Source organism: Mytilus californianus, unplaced genomic scaffold (assembly GCF_021869535.1).
Source record: "Mytilus californianus isolate M0D057914Y unplaced genomic scaffold, xbMytCali1.0.p SCAF_37, whole genome shotgun sequence".
In the NCBI taxonomy this organism is placed as follows: Eukaryota; Metazoa; Mollusca; class Bivalvia; order Mytilida; family Mytilidae; genus Mytilus; species Mytilus californianus.
This window is the reverse complement of record NW_026262687.1, coordinates 1905895-1925086: the sequence shown is the minus strand read 5'-3', so window position 1 is coordinate 1925086 and position 19192 is coordinate 1905895. Positions and strand designations below refer to the sequence as shown.

General features: G+C 31.8%; 1 protein-coding gene across 1 annotated transcript; it reads left to right on the top strand.

Moving 5' to 3' along the window:
- Window positions 1–976: 976 nt before the first annotated feature.
- LOC127736799 (COMM domain-containing protein 4-like) lies at window positions 977–16975 on the top strand. The gene is made up of 8 exons (XM_052247398.1): window positions 977–994; window positions 2219–2290; window positions 4330–4395; window positions 4911–4950; window positions 9343–9462; window positions 12561–12641; window positions 14509–14685; window positions 16394–16975. Exons 1-8 carry the CDS (start codon window positions 977–979, stop codon window positions 16435–16437), a joined length of 618 nt encoding a protein of 205 aa, XP_052103358.1. The 3' UTR covers window positions 16438–16975.
- The last annotated feature ends 2217 nt before the right edge of the window (window positions 16976–19192 follow it).

Below are 19192 nucleotides of genomic sequence, written 5' to 3'. Positions count from 1 at the left end.
AACTATAGACAACCAGTGACAAGGTTCCTGGCTTGGGATAGTCAGATGGATGCGAATCTTAAACTACAGAGAAATAAAGATTTCAAAACAAATTTGCAATTTCTAAAATGCAGTTATCTCTAACAATAGTTTGACTGTATTTTATAAAAAAGAAATAGAGAAGAAAAGAAGGTACTATTGGTTTTTATCATAATGCTCCTTAGAATCCACTTATTTTCATCTGTTTTTTTTTTATATTCGTTAATTCGTTTAATAGATGTGTTCAACTATTAAATACGCATAATAATTAATTTTTAACTAAATGCATGCCATTTTTACAGGGGATGAGTTCGGGACCAGTTCATGAATATTGTATTCCGGTGTGGACTGGTTTACGCAAAATCAATTAAGGAACAGTAAATGATACAAACATGTGACAGAGTTGTCATGCCACAACTGGAGATTTGGAAATTTTCAGCTGGAGTTTGGGTCTCATAACTGGAGATTTTTTATCGACGTACTCAATGGTTTTTTCATGTGTCTAAACTACATATCTTCCTTAAAAGAACAATAATTCCTACCTTTAAGGTTCATCATAACAAATGGACAAAAATGGCTGTATTTCCACATCAAAAACTACTCTGAGTACAGACTTACCTGTCCAGTTGGAAAAGTTTTAATGCCTGGCATCCACCAGATATATAAAAGTTAAATGCCGTTATTTTCCCGATCACGCTAATAAAAAGTCTGCTTTGTATGTGGGAACAAATATATGACTTGAACCACTTGTTTCACATGACAAGACCAATGAACATGTTTTCTGTAGTTTATCATGGTGATCAGAGATAATAAAGGTAAACACTCGCGCAAAAAGAATGTCATAAATCAATACAGTGGTCAGTGACTGGAAATTAAATTACACGTGTATTATCGGATTAACTCTTCAATCCATTTAAATCCCAGAGATCCTGTAAAATATTTAACAACTAATAATACAATGGATAGAAATGAACAAGTTTAAGGAACTCGTTGTATTATGCAGCAAACTCAAAAATGGAAATTGCAGAGTGGAACTGCTTAGTCTGCAAAACCGTTGTGCACATTGCGTCATCAATTGATGGTTGTCTAGAGCATGTAGAGTGGATCCACCAAAAAATGTGTGGACTAAAACACATACTGAAAGGGCAGAAGCTGTTATTGTGAATAAAATAATTATATACATGATATAATCTGTATGCAATATTGTATTAGTGAATTGTTAATGAATAAAAGTTTTCAAGTTGTATTTGATATACATGTAGTATTATAAAAAAAGAAGATGTGGTATGATTGCCAATGAGACAACTCTTCACAAGAGACCAAATGACACAGAAATTAACAATTACAGGTCACCTTACGGCCTTCAACAATGAGCAAATAGATATAAGAAGATGTGGTATGAGTGCCAATGAGACAACTCTTCACAAGAGACCAAATGACACAGAAATTAACAACTATAGTTCACTTTACGGCCTTCAAAAATGAGCAAAGGTCATATCGCATAGTCAGCTATAAAAGGCCCAGAAATGACAAATGTAAAACAATTCAAACGAGAAAAGTAACTGCCTAATTTATGTAAAAAATAATGAACGAAAAACAAATATGTAACATAGCAAGAAATGACAACCACTGAATTGCAGTCTCCTGACTTGGGACAAGCACATACATACAGAATGTGGCGGGGTAGTATTACATATGGGACATACTATATTACTATTCCCAACATACATTGAAATGCATTAACTTAACACCAACACAACATAACCGTAGACACAAATAGTCATGATAGTATTGTAACATTCATAATTAATCGGTTCCTAACCCAACCTAGCATTCCGGCAATTAGTGTCCAACCTAACAATAACTGTTTGTAATTTGTTATTGTTACGTTTTTAAAGTAATTGCAGCTTGGACTATTATACTAACTGTTAGTATAAAAGTCCCAGATCGTAGCCAGTGCCTTTATAATATATGTGAAAGGCTTTTACAAATGTAAATTTGTGGGATGAAATAGTTCATCTCAATTTCTCAAACAACATTTTAAGATTTCATGTCCTGATATCTAGATCTGATGTTTTTACTGTTGAAACCAAAAAAACAAATTGAGGATCAAAACAATTATTATGAAAAATAATTGGTTATATATATAACCTCCTCAATCATTTAATTTTTAATTGACTGTCATTATTTTATTTTTTAGAGATTTAGGTTTTGTGGTGATCTTGACTGCCCTGATTGGGTTCTGGCAAAAACTAGTACATTATCAAAAGTGGTAGGTAGGAAATGATTTGTTTATATACATGATATATGGATAATTACAGATAACTAAGTATCACTAGTTTCTTAACTTTTGCTGTGATCTTCATTCAGAGGCCGATTAAGGAGGGGGGGACAGGTTGCCCAGGCCCCTCTTTTGTGGGAAAAATATTTGGTTGATTATGTCGGGAATCACTTAGGCATGACTGGAGCGAGCCCCCTCTTAGGCAGTCAGTGGGCCCCCCTTACAGAAATTTCTGGATCCGCCACTGTCTTTTACGATTATTTTGCATATACATGTAACAGTTTGCTAGAGATATGGGTTTTGCTCAGTCCAGTACAAAGAGAATGTATGAGGTCATGAATCTCAATCAATATTATTAATGGGTTTTCCAACTCAAGGATGTTTCTCGGCTATGTCTCATCTGAAAGAGATTATAGCCTAGAAACACCGTCTCATTTGAAAAACAATTCATTATCTTTAAGTCTCATGATCAGTGCTCTTGTTTAATGTAAAAACGTGTAGTGTAGAAATTGTGCATGTTTTATACATGTTATATCAATGTACATTTAATTTTGTAATATGGTTATCTTAACTTCTCAAGTCCTGTTTCTTGATTTGTGCATTGAATAATGCTTGCAACAACTCTTTGAAAAATTCATGGGTTTCTTTAGCTTGTTCCAAAACAAATATCTACTTTGTATACAACTAATCTCAAATTTTTAATTGTGATGCTATATCATTGTTTGATTGGTGTTTGGTGTTTAATGCCACTTTCAGCACTAAATAGCCTATTACATGTATGTGGCGATCAGGTTTTTATTGGTGGAGGAAGCAGGAGTGCTGGAGAGAACAAGCAACATTTTGCAGGAAAGCTGAAAATCCTTGTAAATTAAGATTCCAGATAAGCACACCCATGACACCTGCTATATAATATTCATTGTTTACAACTCACAACCTCATTGTTCTCAGGCTGGTGAAACGTTATAATACATGTATATGAATATGTTTTTTCTATTTATAGATATAAGAAGATGTGGTATGAGTGCCAATGAGACAATTCTCCATCCAAGTCAAAATTATAAAAGTAAACCATTATAGGTCAAAGTAGGGTCTTCAACACGGAGCCTTGGCTCACACCGAACAGCAAGCTATAAAGGGCCCCAAAGATTACTAGTGTAAAACCATTCAAAAGGGAAAACCAACGGTCTAATCTATATAAAAAACGAGAAACACTTATGAACCACATCAACAAACGACAACTACTGAACATCAAATTCCTGACTTAGGACAGGTGAAAACAATTGCAGCGGGTTTAAACATTTTAATGGTACCAAACCTTCACCCTTATCTGAAACAATAGTGTAACATCAAAACATAGAAAGACACACTATAAAATATCAATTGAAATGGCTTAACTCAATCAAAAGACATATTAACACCAGTGAACATACACTGAACAAATAAATTTGATCTATGATACAATGTAAATACAAAATAAATAAACTAAGGGAATAAACTAATAAAAGTAACATGTTATAGAATGTATTATTAATGTGATGCTATATTCATGACATTCGAGGAAAACAGTGCTTTTTTGAATCGCATTGCTGTATTTTAAAATACCAAGGAGTACACTGATGGTTTTTTGTCTTTGTTTTAAAAACACACTTGTCACGACTGAGACAGGCTGTTTTTAGTTTATAACTATATAACCATGATAAATAGAGATCTTTAAATTTGAGTTACAATTTTCTTCTTTACATATTAATGAAACTGCAATATTTTGCTCATGGTGGAAAACATGAATGTCTATCCATTAATTTATTTATAAGGTAATAGATGTATGAACGTAAACCAAATGTTTACCATATCTCAATTGTGCTTTGAAATTTTATATTTCAAAAAGTTGCAGATTTATATATTTTTTTTTAATTTGAATGAAAAAAGATCAAAATAGTTTTGCAACTTCAAATTGCATTATTAGAATATGTCATACTGTAAATCTTCATATTATTTTATAATATTTTATTTTTTTTTTAAATAATTTACAGACATCGGTGAAGATCAAATTACTCTGCGTACAAGTCATCAAAGATCTACTGGATGCTGGAATTGATGTAAGATGTGTTGTGGCTTGATTTATTTATGATTTTACAATCACCAGACTTGGTTGAAACAGTTGCATAATTAAGTCACATTCTATTGATGCATTTTCAGAAACATAATCTGTAAGCCCGTACTGAATTTTGCAATACATTATGTATAGACTGAAAACAGTACATTTTCCTTACAGCAATGCAACCACATTTGTGTTGGGTAATCAATTGCAAAAAAGTGAATTATGAAAAAAAATGATGGGATGTATACTTGAAAGGGCTAAACACACAAAAAACTTGGTTTAAATTTGTATGAATCTGAAAGAGTTTAAAAATCAAATAAGAGTTGTCCTTCTTTTCATAGGGTAATGTCAGAGATGCTAATTTAATTTTTTTTTTTCAAATTAATTCAAATTAAAAAAAAAATGTAACAACAAAATGTTCTTGTTTAAAGCTTTAAATAAAAGAAATTTAATTAATTTAGAATGTGCAGTGATCCTGATTTTATTTTAAATTAATTCAAATTTTATTTTCAGTATGATAAAGTCTACAAATTAACAGCTGATGCTAAATTTGGTAAGGTTATATATATGAGGCCATGATCAATTACCAGTATTTATCTGGTTCTAAAAAAAAATGCTACATATGTAAATAATCTACTGCAGTGTCCTGTTTGGTAATGAAGGATTAATGAAAATTGTATGCTAGAATCTTGCCACAGGAAGGCAAACACCTAAACTTGTTATTTTAAAATCCTAATGATATTAATTTGTATACTCCACTCAGTGAAGTTGCGTAGTTTATACTGCTGTTGACCTCTGGACGTTTAGTAGCCATTATTTGTCATCATCAATAAGTTTACAGTAGTCTAAAATGTTAAATAGACAACTAAAGATTAAATAACAGGAACTTTCAAGACAATATGGTTCAATGGTGTTGTTTGCTTCCTCATCAATACTGTATAAGAATAAAATATGATAAGATATGAAAAATTGTTTTGATTCAGCATATATATTCAAATATACAATACACGCTCAAAGGAGCTTTTGACAGAATATAAAAGAAAATAAACATAACATAAAAACAGTCTACGATATAAAATAAGTGGCAATTCAAAGTTGAATCTCACACATAGCATGCAATAAGAAATAAAGCAGCAAATTTAGAATGAAGTATTAAAAGCATGTTTTATTGCTGTGTATTTGTTTATTCTACATTGGCTAGAGGTATAGGGGGAGGGTTGAGATCTTACAAAACATGTTTAACCCCGCCACATTTTTGCACCTGTCACAAGTCAGGAGTCTCTGGACTTTGTTAGTCTTGTATGTTTTTTTTTTATTTTAGTTCATTTATATGTTTTGGAGTCTAGTATGACGTCCATTTTCACTGAACTAGTACACATTTTTATTTAGGGGCCAGCTGAAGCCTTCGGCTGTAATCTGCTCTATGGTCGGGTTGTTGTCTCTTTGACATATTCCCCATTTCCATTCTTAATTTTATTTACCTATTTAAAAGTTTTAAAATTTAGATTATAATATGGTAACTATTTAAATAAATAGATAACATTTATAAAAATCAAATAAAAAGTTTGAAACTTGAGTTTATGCTTTGAGATCTAGAAATTTCAAAGAACAAAATACCATAATTTGTAAAAATACTGTATTTGTTACATGTGTCCAACATTTCTCTATTTTACACTAATGACTTGACCAAAACGAAAATGCTAATAACTTTTTTATTTCTTAAACATTTTGTCAAATTTGAATTGCTATAAATTTAGTCCATTTAAAACATAAATATAAGAAAAAATATAGAAAACTTTTAAATCTTCATAAAACATGACCTGACCAACGCTGACAATTACAGGACCAAATGAAAATGCTCATTACTTTTTTATTTCTTAAAGGATTTATGTTAAATTTGAAATATAATTAAATTTGATCATTTAATATATAACTATATGAAAAAATATAGAAAAAAATATTAAAAAATTCCGAAAACGTGACCCTTCTAACGTTGACAATGACCTGACCAACAACAGCAATGACCTAACCGATGAAAATTTCTGTGTTATTTTATATCATTAAAAAAATGGGGGAAAATATATGTTTTTGGGTAAAAAAAAACTTGACCTGACCAACGTTCACTTTGTCCTGATCGTTGTACTACCTAATCCTATTTATATCTTATAGGATTTGCTTAAAATTAATATAAAAAAAACCATTAAGATTGAATGGTAAACTCTTTATCAAATAATAAAAAAAAACTGGGAAAAACAGTTTAGGGTACTGTGACGGGCACCAGGTTATTTAAACTTTTTATGGTATTGAGTAGTATATTGTATTTTACTGTGTTGTAAATTATGTTGTATAATACCGGTTATAATTTGACACGTTTGATCACAAATATAAAGTAACACACAAAAGGTGTGAAGTAGGCCAAAAATACATGTAAGTTGATAAATCCAATATAATTTTTTTTTAATATTTTCATAACAGTAAATAATTATATCCACGTACAACTTAAGGCATGCCCGAGCCTTGTGTAGGATATCTAGGTAGTTTTAAATATTTTCATAAAAACATAAACATTTCGCGGACTACTTGAGGTATGCCCGAGCCCCTGCATGCACGATGTCTTGGTAGTTTAAAATATTTAAATAAAATATAAGTAAACATATTCAACGACTTAACTTGAGGTATGCCAAATGTTCTCGAAAGTCAATACATTTATCGTTTGCTAATATGTTTGAAAAGCATTTTATATTTTCTTATTTGATAAAATTAATGGTTCAATCTAAGTGTTTCTATAAATTTGATGCAAAGCCTATTACATATAAATAGGTATAAAGTCATTTTTCCTGGTCATGATAACGGTCAGAATATAGAACAGAAAGTCACAGACAAAAAGTCAAGGACAAAAAGTCACATGTATTATATGTTATAAACATTGAGTCCTGTTTCAAAGTAAAATCTAATTTTTTTTGTTAAAAGAAAGACAATATACTTATTTTGAGAAACATCTTTCTGTAATGGGCTTTCAGCATGTTCAGTGAAAATCAAATTATATGTACATGTATATAATTCTTTTAAAGTTACCCTTTCACGTTAAAGAGTTAGCATAATTTATGGTCAATATTTTTTAATTTGCTGCTAAAAATCCATAAACTTAAGATAATTGTTATTTTTTCAAATTTCAATAATCCAATGCCTAATACTAATGTTAAGATAGTGCTACCATAGGCGGATCCAGGGGCCCTGAGGGCCATCCCCTCCTTATTTATTGGAAATATTTGGTTGATTACATATGGAATCACTGAAGCATAAATGTAGTGGGTCATCACTTTAGGCAGTCAGTGGGACCCGTAATATGAAAATTGTCCATATGGTATATTTCCCCCCACTGCTCGTTTTAAGACCCGCAGCCATCATCTGACAGATTTTCCGCGGGTCCTCGTAGGGAAACGAATCTTTTTGGAAAATCTCGAAAATTCCTCCCCGGCCAGAACGGCAAACAAGAAAAGTGTCGGATGGATAGCAGGGACCATCGGGTCAACGGCCGACAGTACCCGCCCTTGTTGGTTACGCTCTTTGTTTGCTAAAGAACCCTTGTGTTAATTCTTTTAGGGGCACCCAAGTTGACCTATTGAAATTTCTGTCCTTGTCCAATTGATCCCGATTTCCAGTAATATTTCAAATTGTCTGCCTTCATCCCAGCCTACCCATATTGCCAGACCTTTTTGAAATTCCAAACTGTCAACACCAAGTGGCACTTTGATCTTTAATCTTCACTACAGCATTTGAATACTGGTTGATGGACTGACTTGTAAAAGCCATCATTCTTTGACACTGCATTAAATTGAAAACTTACAGAAGAGAGTTTTTGTATGAGAGATTTAGTCTATTTTCAAGCGTTTTCCAAGTTTATGCATATACATGTAATTTGTTGTTTCTATGGCAACACTATCACTAATAATGCCTGGAATATTAGTTCATTAAAACGCATTTGTAAAAATTAGTACTTATCCGTATTTTTGCAAATGAACTACTTGTTTCCATGGCAACACATTCAATGGCAAGTATTGTACAATTGAATATGTATTTTTTTACATGATTTTATTTGTTTTTTTCTAGATTGAGTAATTGTTTTTCTTGTATATTTTTCATGATCAGCACTTTTATCCAGAATAGAGAAATTGTGTTTGTTTCCTTCAAGTGGTAACACCATTATCGAAATACTATACTAGCAAAATCATTTATATATATACATGTGTGTATACAGTGAAACTTAATAAGTGTTTTAGTTTTCATACTTTTGTGTACATTTAAGAAACTAACTGAAACTTTTTTTCAAAATTGTTTTAAACTTGTGTATCAAAATGAAATTGTTTCCATAGCAACACAGTTAAAACTATAATACCGTTATATATGAATATGTTTAAAATTTGATGATTACAATATTTTCTACATATTTTTTCTGACTGCAGAATTAGGTTTCAAAACATTTTTTTTCAAAATTTTCAAAAAAAAGATTTTCTGAAAAAATGAAAACTAAGCATTTTGTATCCATGGTAACAAAATATTGAGACTTACTTCCCCATTACTTTTTCGCATCATTGAAAAGATAAGACTATGATATTTATGAATTCATGGTTGAATTTAACTCAGGTGTCCGCAAACAATTATGGTGAGCATTCAAAAATGACCTCAAAAAGGTATTTTTTATCTAATGCAAACCACATAAAAAGGGGGGTAAATGTGATTATGATTGAAACGGAATATGAAAATATCAGTTATTAAATTACATTAATAAAATGCATATATTTAATAAAATCATAAAACAATATTCATTCTGTTAATTATTTATTAGGAAACATTATGTTGAAAATAGCCTTTTTCAGCTTAAAATCATAGATATTCAAAAGAGGTAAAACTGGTCATCGGTTGCTATAAAACATTTGTTTTGTAGAGACTAGAGATGTAAAAGCCAGTGTTGCTGTATTGTCATTTATCTTGTGTTCTGCTGCCAAGTATAATGTTGATGGTGAATCACTGAGCAATGAACTACAAAAATTAGGTCTGCCGAAAGGTATTGTTTTAAAATTTTACCTAGACATCTATTGTTTTTTTTGTAAACAATTAATACCATTTTTGATGCTTATGACTTATCTTTTCCGAAGACACAATTTTTAGAGGCAAAATACTACAAATCCAAAATCTTTTTGATATTTTTTTATTTCCAAATTATTCTTTTTCATGAACATATGTTACTAGTTGAAATGCATATGACACCTGTTTCTGGAATCAATTTTATATTGTACATCTAAACTCAGCATGCTATAGACTAAAATTTAAGATTGCTAAATAGCCTGAGTAGTGAAAATTCAAAATTGGTATGATGCTTTCATTATTTCAAAAACTACAAAAAGATCTATATTGCAATAAATAGAAGTCACATTCTATATTTTAATCCTAATATTTACCTCCAGTTTACATGAAATCTTAATTGAATATTCATGCAGTTTTGTCAAAAGATCCACAATCTCAATAAGAAATGTACCTATAATAATTTTTCGATTTATCATACCAATATAAATTTTGCATTACTTATTGAAAAGTAAAAAGTAAAATAACAAAAATACCGAAATTCCAAGGAAAATTCAAAACAGAAAGTCCTTTATCAAATGGCGAAATCAAAGCTCATACACATCAAATGAATGGAAAAACAACTGTCATATTCCTGACTTGGTATGGGCATTTCCTTTTTATGTAGAAAATGGTGGATTAAACCTGGTTTTATAGCTAGCTAAACCACTCACTTATATGACAGTCACATAGAATTCCATTATATTGACAGTAAAGTTTGACCAAAACAAACAGACCTAATCATAGATGAAATTGTCAAAAATTAAGGTACAGCAGTCAACGTTGTGTTATAATCTTAATCACTATAAAAACAAATAACTATTTCTACAAAGAATATTTTTTAGCTATATAAAGCTTCACATATTGTATATACACTAAATGTAGACTATTATGGAAGTCTGAAAGTTGTCCTTTAAATGTTTTTTTTTTTTTTTTGTGTGAATGGGTAGCTGTCTATGTGATGTATTCCATATCTGATCTCCAATAAGGAATATAAAAATTGGTATGATTGTCAGTGAGACAACTCTCCACAAAAAACAAATGACTTAGAAATTAACAACTACAGCCTTCAACAATGAGCAAAACTCATCCCACATAGTCAGGTATATTCATAATAGGCCCAGAAATGACAAATGTAAAAAATTCAAACAAGAAAACTAACGGCATGATTAATGAACAAAATAATAAACGAAAACAAATATGATATATAGCAACAAACGACAACCACTGAATTACTGTCCTTACTTGGGACAGGCACATACAAAATGTGGCAAGGTTAAACTAGTTTGAAGGTGCCAACCCTCCCCTAACCTGGGACAGTGGTGTAAAGCCTGAGTACTCAAGAGAAAAGCAAGACCAGCTAGCTATTTTTATACGACCGCAAAAAAAATTTTGCGATCGTATATTGGTATGACGTTGGCGTCGTCGTCGTTGTCCGAAGACACACTGGTTTTCACACTCTAACTTTAGTTTAAGTGAATGGATCTCTATGAAATTTTAACATAAGGTTCAATACCACAAAAGGAAGGTTGGGATTGATTTTGGGGGTTTTGGTAACAACAGTTAAGGAATTAGGAGCCAAAAAGGGGCCAAAAATAAGCATTTTTGTAACTTCCAGACATATTTTGTGTGTTAGTGTATGGATCTCTCTGACATTGTACCACAAGGTTCCATATCACAAAGGGAATGCTGGGATTGATTTTGGGGGTAATTGCCTCAAAATTTTAGGAATTAGGGGCCATAAAAGGGGCAAAAAACAAGCATTTTTATATGGACAAATACTTTAGTACAAAACATAATTTAAAGCAGTGTAAGGGAGATAAATCAAATACATCATTTGAATTACCTCCCTTACACTGCTTTTAAACTATGTATAAAGTAATGGTTAATGAACAATTAAGACAATTCAAAAAAAAATTGTGGGGGGTCAATTTTTTCTCATTTCAGATTTCAGAAATTAAAAAGAATTATTCTTCAAATATTTTTTTTTTTTAAATTTCAAATATTGAAAAATTTCAAGAAGTAATCTTTAATTGCACAGTATGGTGCATTAGATTTGTAAAATCTTTGACCACATTTATTTGTTTGTTATGCCAAATCTGACCCTGTATTTAGATTTTTAATTTTGGGTCCAGTTTTCAAATTGGTCTACATTAAGGTCCCACTATCAAATTGGTTCATATTGAGGTCAAAAGGTTCCAAAATTAAACTTTGTTTTATTTCATCAAAAATTGAATTATTGGGGTTCTTTGATATGCCAAATCTAACCGTGTATTTCGATTTTTAGTTTTGGGTCCCGTTTTTTAAATTGGTCTACATTATTGACCAAAGGGTCAAAAATTAAACTTAGTTTGATTTTAACAAAAATTGAATTCTTGGGGTTCTTTTATATGCTGAATCTAGACATGTGTTTAGATTTTTGATTATGGGTCCAGTTTTCAAGTTGGTCCAAGTTGGGGTCCAAAATTAAACTTTGTTTGATTTCAACAAAAATTGAATATATGGGGTTTTTTGATATGCTGAATCTAACCATGTATTTTGATTTTTGGGACCCGTTATCAAATTGGTCCACATTGAGGTCAAAAAGGTCCAAATTTAAACTTCGTTTGATTTCATCAAAAATTGAATTCTTTGGATTCTTTGATATGCTGAATCTAACCATGTATTTAGATTTTGGATATTGGACCATTATAGGTAAATTAAAAAAAATTAAGTTCTTAGACCACATTCATTCTGTGTCAGAAACCTATGCTGTGTCAATTATGTAATCACAATCCAAATTCAGAGCTGTATCAAGCTTGAATGTTGTGTCCATACTTCCCCAACTGTTCAGGGTTCGACCTCTGCGGTCGTATCAAGCTGCGCCCACCGGAGCATTTTATTATTGTCTATTAAAATCAGAGTCGAAACAAATTTGGTCATGAGCAGGATTTTGAACTACTGATAAAACTTGGACTCAGAGGCACCCTTATTTTAAATTACATGTGTAATGAACTATGAAAGTTTGGGGATTTCTAAGAAAATTGTGATTTTTTTTTTCAGAACACGCTACAGCACTAACAAAATCCTACAGTGACAGTTTAGAAAAATTACAGGCTCAACTGAGAAAACATAGTCTGAGGTGTAAGTAATCAGTGTTCAACACTGTGTTTAAATACTGTAAACCAACTTATTTTCGCGAGCGATTTATTTTCGCGACTTTCGCGAGTTAAAAAATAACGCAAATATAAATCTTCGCGAATTAGTTACACTTTTATCTGCCTTTATATAAATACGTCAAAATAATTTAAAAATCGTGAAAAAAAATCGACACAAAGTCGGCTACGAAGGGCTATACGCGAAATAAAAGTATCCGCAAAAATAAGTTCGTTTACAGTATACCATTTATCTTCCTTATCTTGATAAAACAGGATTCACCACAGATATTTAAAGGTGGGGTTCCTCCATCCTTGAATGTTTAGAACCACACTTGGTTTTCTCAGCATTTACCTTAAATTTTAATGATCTGGAAAATGTTTCTTAATCAGTGTAATTTAAACGTCTATAATTCAGTGCATTTTGTCATAAACTAATTTACATATTTATATTTTTAAAAGGTATAGAATTTAAAAACATTTTTCAATGGTTCAGATTATTATTTTATAAGTTCCACCCTTTCAATGGTGACCGCTGGTAAATGATCAACATAATGAGATCTGACTGACACTTTAAAATCCATAGTTGAAATGTAGAATGATAAATACCCCAACAAACACATTAGATGCAACTCAGTTTTCAACATGTTCAAAGTAAATTGATAAAATTTCTAAGAAAGTGTTATATAATTGCCAATAAGACAACTATCCCCCAGAGACCAAGCAACGTATACAAGAGAATTTGTCTGTTACTAAAAAACAGAGGTTCCATATGAAACCGATATTTCAATAGAACATTTGTCTAACAATTAAAGACATTAGTAACCCAATTAATCTTAATTTTAGAATTAGTGTCTAAAAGTAAAGTCACAGACACATGAACTCATCTTTAATGCAATAGCTAACTTTCAATGGTACTTTTGAATGTGGTGTATTAATAAAAGGGAGACAAACGATACTAAAGGGATATTCAAACTCTTAGTTTAATGACAAATGGCCACCACTGTTAACCAGACAGACGAGTGAAGGAACCTGTGGTATAAATATCTGTATGTACTCATAAAATGCATAAAACGAATATAATGATTTGCAGGATAAATGACGTCCTAGACTTGTACATCTAACAAGACATAGAAAGCCTTAGTCAGCAACAGCAAAGGACATGAAAAATAAACTGACAGTGCCATGGTAAAAAAGAAAAAAACCTTAAGACACAACAAATCACAACATAGAAAACTAAAGACTGAGCAACATGAATCCCACAAAAAACTGGGGCGGCTCATTATTTAAGGCATTATACATGTAGTAGTGCCAGTAGTGCCCTATAGTTTTTTTCATCCTTGTCCTTTGGTTTCCTGTGGATAGATGTCTCATTGGCAATCATACTTTGTCTCCTTAAAACAAACCTATAATTTGAATAGGATCCCATTTACAGAATACCGGTCCAGTACATGCCAATGAAGTACCTCAATTTATCCACCATCTGTTCGATGGAAATTGTACTGAGATGAAAATGATGTAAAGTTACCTAAATTTGAAGCATGGTCAAAAGATTGATTGATTTATTGGTGTTTAACGCAACTTTTAACAATTTTGTGCTATTTCGTGGCAGTCAGTTTTTATTGGTGGAGGAAGCCGATGTGCCCGGAGAGAAGCATGACCTTTGGGAGGAAAACTGACAATCCTAGTCAATTAAGATTGGAGTCGAGTGCACCTGCCCCGAGTGGTATTCGAACTCACAACCTCAGTGTTGACTGGCTAGTGGTACAGTAGTTGGACTACTTAGGCCACTCAGCCACCAAGGCCCCTGGTCAAAAGAATAACATTTATTCGTCATATTATTCATTTTATTTCAGTGTCACAGTTGGACTCTGTTGAATGGAGAGTTGATTACATATTAAGTTCTAGTCACTTGAAGAGTATCGATGAACCGTGTGTACAACTAAGGTTAAAAGTCAGGGATCCAAATACAGATAATGTCAAACCAGTCACGTTTACTGTCACAGCTGATAAATTCCGGATTTTGTTAAATGGTAAGTTATACTTGAATGTGATATTCCTGTATTCACTTATTTGCCTCCAAAAACCACAACCCTGCCATCAATGTTTTCTGCCTTGCCTAAATATCTAAAAGTAGGTCACTGAAGGCTAATTTACACTGAATTTAAATGTGTTGCTGAAAATTTATCACATGATTAAAAATTGCAAGTGATAATATTTTTATATTGAAAGTTATCTTGACAAGATTGGCGTGTTTGAAAAAAAATAATTGTGGAAAATTTTATCAAGATTAGGACTATATCTTGAACCCTCCTAAAAAAATTGGTGACAGACTGGAAAGAGTACATTTATTTTTTTTATATTCAGTGAAACAATCTGCAATCATGGCAAATGCAATCATCATGATGAATAATGAAAATAAGATTTTGTATATCATGTATATTGCCTGTATATTTTAAATTATATAAGATTGTGGTGTAGAAATAACTTTTGATCAGTATGGTGCCCAATATACACAAAGTATTGATTCTGTTGCTTTATTGTAAGGAGAGTCACTTTTCTATCATTCTCATGTCATCTGTTTTCCCACTGATTCTTGATATTCACCCTGAAAAATAGTGTTTTCACTCTAAATCACCAGCAATCACCCTATTTTACTAGGATTCACTCTACAACAAACAAATAGATTTAACATAATCACTTTGTGCATGAAGAAGGAAATGGATACATATATATTTCAGGGCATTTAATAGCTGACTATTTGATATGGGTTTTTCTCATACAGACCTTCTAAAATTCAGACTGACCATTATTCCGTGCGTTCATCGTGTATCGTGCGTTAAAGGTTGTACGGTTGCATATAATTGCTTGCATCCACTTCTTTTGAACTTTAATTGGTGGATAGTCTCATTGACAATCATACCACATCTCCTTATTTTTTTTATGTCATGAGACAGCATCCCAACCACAAGAATAACAAAACGATATGTAGAGGGTAACAAACTAAAATTGTATCTTCAACAATATACAACTTTCTAACTGTCTATTTAATGTGTGAAGAACCTGAATTGTCAGCAATCTATAGAAATGTATTGTATTAGATATATTTCATTAACAGTCAGATATTTCAGAGTAAATCACATAAATTTATCATCAGTCACTATGGAAATCTTCACCTGAAGTGATATTTGACTGGAATCTTATATCTGCACAGTTGACTAACTTTGACTAATACAATTGATATGTATATTTATGATATTTGACAGAAAAGGGGAAGTTATCAAGGGTGGAATCAACTACCAAATGTTGAAGAAAGACAAGACAGCACTGTGGCAAAAAGAAAAAAAAACATTACTTAAGGTTGAGCCTCATCAATCCCATCAAAAATCAGGATTTTATGTATCATAAAATTATATTAGTTTAAAATGGGTGTAGATAAAATAAAAATGTTGAAAAAAAGACAATGCAAGTAAGGGGGATAATTTTAATTTTTAAGATTTAATTTGACCGTAAAACTATATTGAATTAGCTAGCGAATCAATGAAATATAGTTAGGTTGGTTAATCATAAACATCCAGGTAATTTCTTTTAAACTAGGCAAAAAAATATAATGATATGTTAATAATTATTGAATTATATATTTCAAATTATTATTCCTGTAAAAAAAAATATTGAAGTTATTTGTGTTGTGAGGATGCTGTCTCCATAATTTATATATAATTATAATATTTTTTTTATCAGAGTTGAAGCATGCAGATTCTTTGATGGAGAACTTATCAAGCTGACAAAGATGAAGACAAGGATATAATTCAAATTTAATACTCGGAACTTATTGAATGAATAAGTTGTCTGATTTTGTATGTACAGTTCTTAATTACTGTGTGTCCAAATTGCCTTAAAAATTGAATTTTGATTTAAAATGAATGATAATGTATTCTATTGCAATTAATTTTGCACAGTTATGAAATTCATAAGAAGAACAAAAGAGGGACGAAAGATACCAGAGGGACAGTCAAACTCATAGATTGAAAACAAACTGACAACGCCATGGCCACAAATAAAAAGACAAATAGACAAATAATAATACAGATGACACAACATAGAAAACTAAAGACTAAGCAACACGAACCCCACAAAAAACTGGGGGTGATCTCATGTGCTCCTTAAGGGTAAGCAGATCCTGCTCCACATGTGGCACCCGTCGTGTTGTATAATGAATATAGAATTCCAAATTAACTCATCATAGATACCAGGGTTAAAATTTTTTATCCCAGATGTGCGTTTTGTCTACAAAAGAGTCATCAGTTACGCTTGAATAAAAAAAGTAAACAAAAGTCAAATAAAGTATGAAATTGAAGAGCAATGAAGACCCGAAATTCTGAAAGGTTTTGCCAAATACAGCTAAGGTAATCTATTCCCTGAGTAGAAAAATCTTTAGTTTCTAAAAAATCAAAGGTGATGAATAATGAAAACAAAAAAATATCCTGACATGTTTTTATGCACCAATGCAAAGATTATAACTGAAAATATCTCCAAATAGAAATTATCCACTTTTCACTGATCTAGTACACTTTTTAGCTCACCTGACCCGAAGGGTCAAGTGAGCTTTTCTCATCACTTGGCGTCCGTCGTCCGTCGTCCGTCGGCGTCGTCATCGTCGTCGTCCGTCGTCGTTAGCTTTTTACAAAAATCTTCTCCTCTGAAACCACTGGACCAAATTTAACCAAACTTGGCCACAATCATCATTAGGGTATCTAGTTTAAAAAATGTGTCCGATGACCCCGCCAACCAACCAAAATGGCTGCCATGGCTAAAAATAGAACATAGGGGTAAAATGTAGACTTTGGCTTATATCTCTGAAACCAAAGCATTTTGAGTAAATCTGACAGGATAAAATCATTATTATCAGGTCAAGATATATCTGCCCTGAAATTTTCAGACAAATCTGACAACCTGTTGTTGGGTTGCTGCCCCTGAATTGGTAATTTTAAGGAAATTTTGCAGTTTTTGGTTATTATCTTGAATATTATTATAGATAGAGATAAACTGTAAACAGCAATAATGTTCAGCAAAGTAAGATCTACAAATAAGTTGTCATGACCAAAATTGTCAGTTAACCCCTTTAGGAGTTATTGCCCTTTATAGTCAATTTTTAACAATTTTTCGTAAATTTTTGTAATCTTTTACAAAAATCTTCTTCTCTGAAACTACTGAGACAAATTTAACCATACTTGGCCATAATCACTACTAGGGTATCTAGTTTAAAAAATTTGTCCGATGACCCCGCCTTCCAACCATCATGGCCAACTTTGTTAAAAATAGCCCTATGTAAAATGCAGTTTTTGGTTTATATCTCTGAAACTAAAGCATTTAGAGCAAATCTGACAGGAGGCAAAAATGCTCATCAGATTTAGATTTATCTGCCCTGAAATTTTCAGACAAATCCGACGACCTGTTGTTGGGTTGCTGCCCCTGAGTTAGTAATTTTACAAAAATTTTGTAGTTTTTTGTTATTATCTTAGATATCATTATAATATCTAATATATAATACTATTAATTATGATTTTAACCTTATTTTACATGATTTCCAAAGCATCAGTAAATACAGGTGAGCGACACAGGCTCTTGAGAGCCTCTAGTTTGTTTACGGTCCAGCTGCAGCCCACCTCAAGGTGTGGTATTTTCTTGCTGTGTTGAAGACCCATTGGTGACCTTAATCTGTTTACTGCTCATTTTCACCGGTTGTGGTCTCTTTGACACATTCCAGTTTCCATTTCCAATTTTATTGACAAACATTAGATTAATCTATTTGCCCATGTGTTTTTGCAAAAATTTTAACACATGTATTTCCAACTTTTCATTTATGATCAGTGCTACTTAGATGTTAATGTGCCATACAAATGTATTTAGAATTACTCATCTGTTATATAGGATTTAACAAAATCATGGATAACATTTTAATGTTCTGATATTTCTGTGTCTTTTCATTTATAATGTTTAAATCGTATGCAAGTGATCTTATGTGTTAGAATTGTTCTAATTTCATTAAAAAGATTAACATATGTAAAGATTTCTTTTGTCTTATTTGTCATTTTTTGCCTTTCAAAATCACATTCCTAAACATAGATTTGACATCCTTATAAAATGTTTTAGTTGTACATGTACATGATGTATGCTACTGTTATCATTAATCAAACAATTGTTGTAAAATTGAGAATGGAAATGGGGAATGTGTCAAAGAGACAACAACCCGACCATAGAACAGACAACAGCAGAAGGTCACCAACAGGTCTTCAATGCAGCGAGAAATTCCCGCACCCGGAGGCGTCCTTCAGCTGGCCCCTAAACACATATATATACTAGTTCAGTGATAATGAAAGCCATGCTAAACTCCAAATTGTACACAAGAAACTAAAATTAAAAATAATACAAGACTAACAAAGGCTAGAGGCTCCTGACTTGGGACAGGCGCAAAAATGCGGCGGGGTTAAACATGTTTATGAGATCTCAACCCTCCCCCTATACCTCTAGCCAATGTAG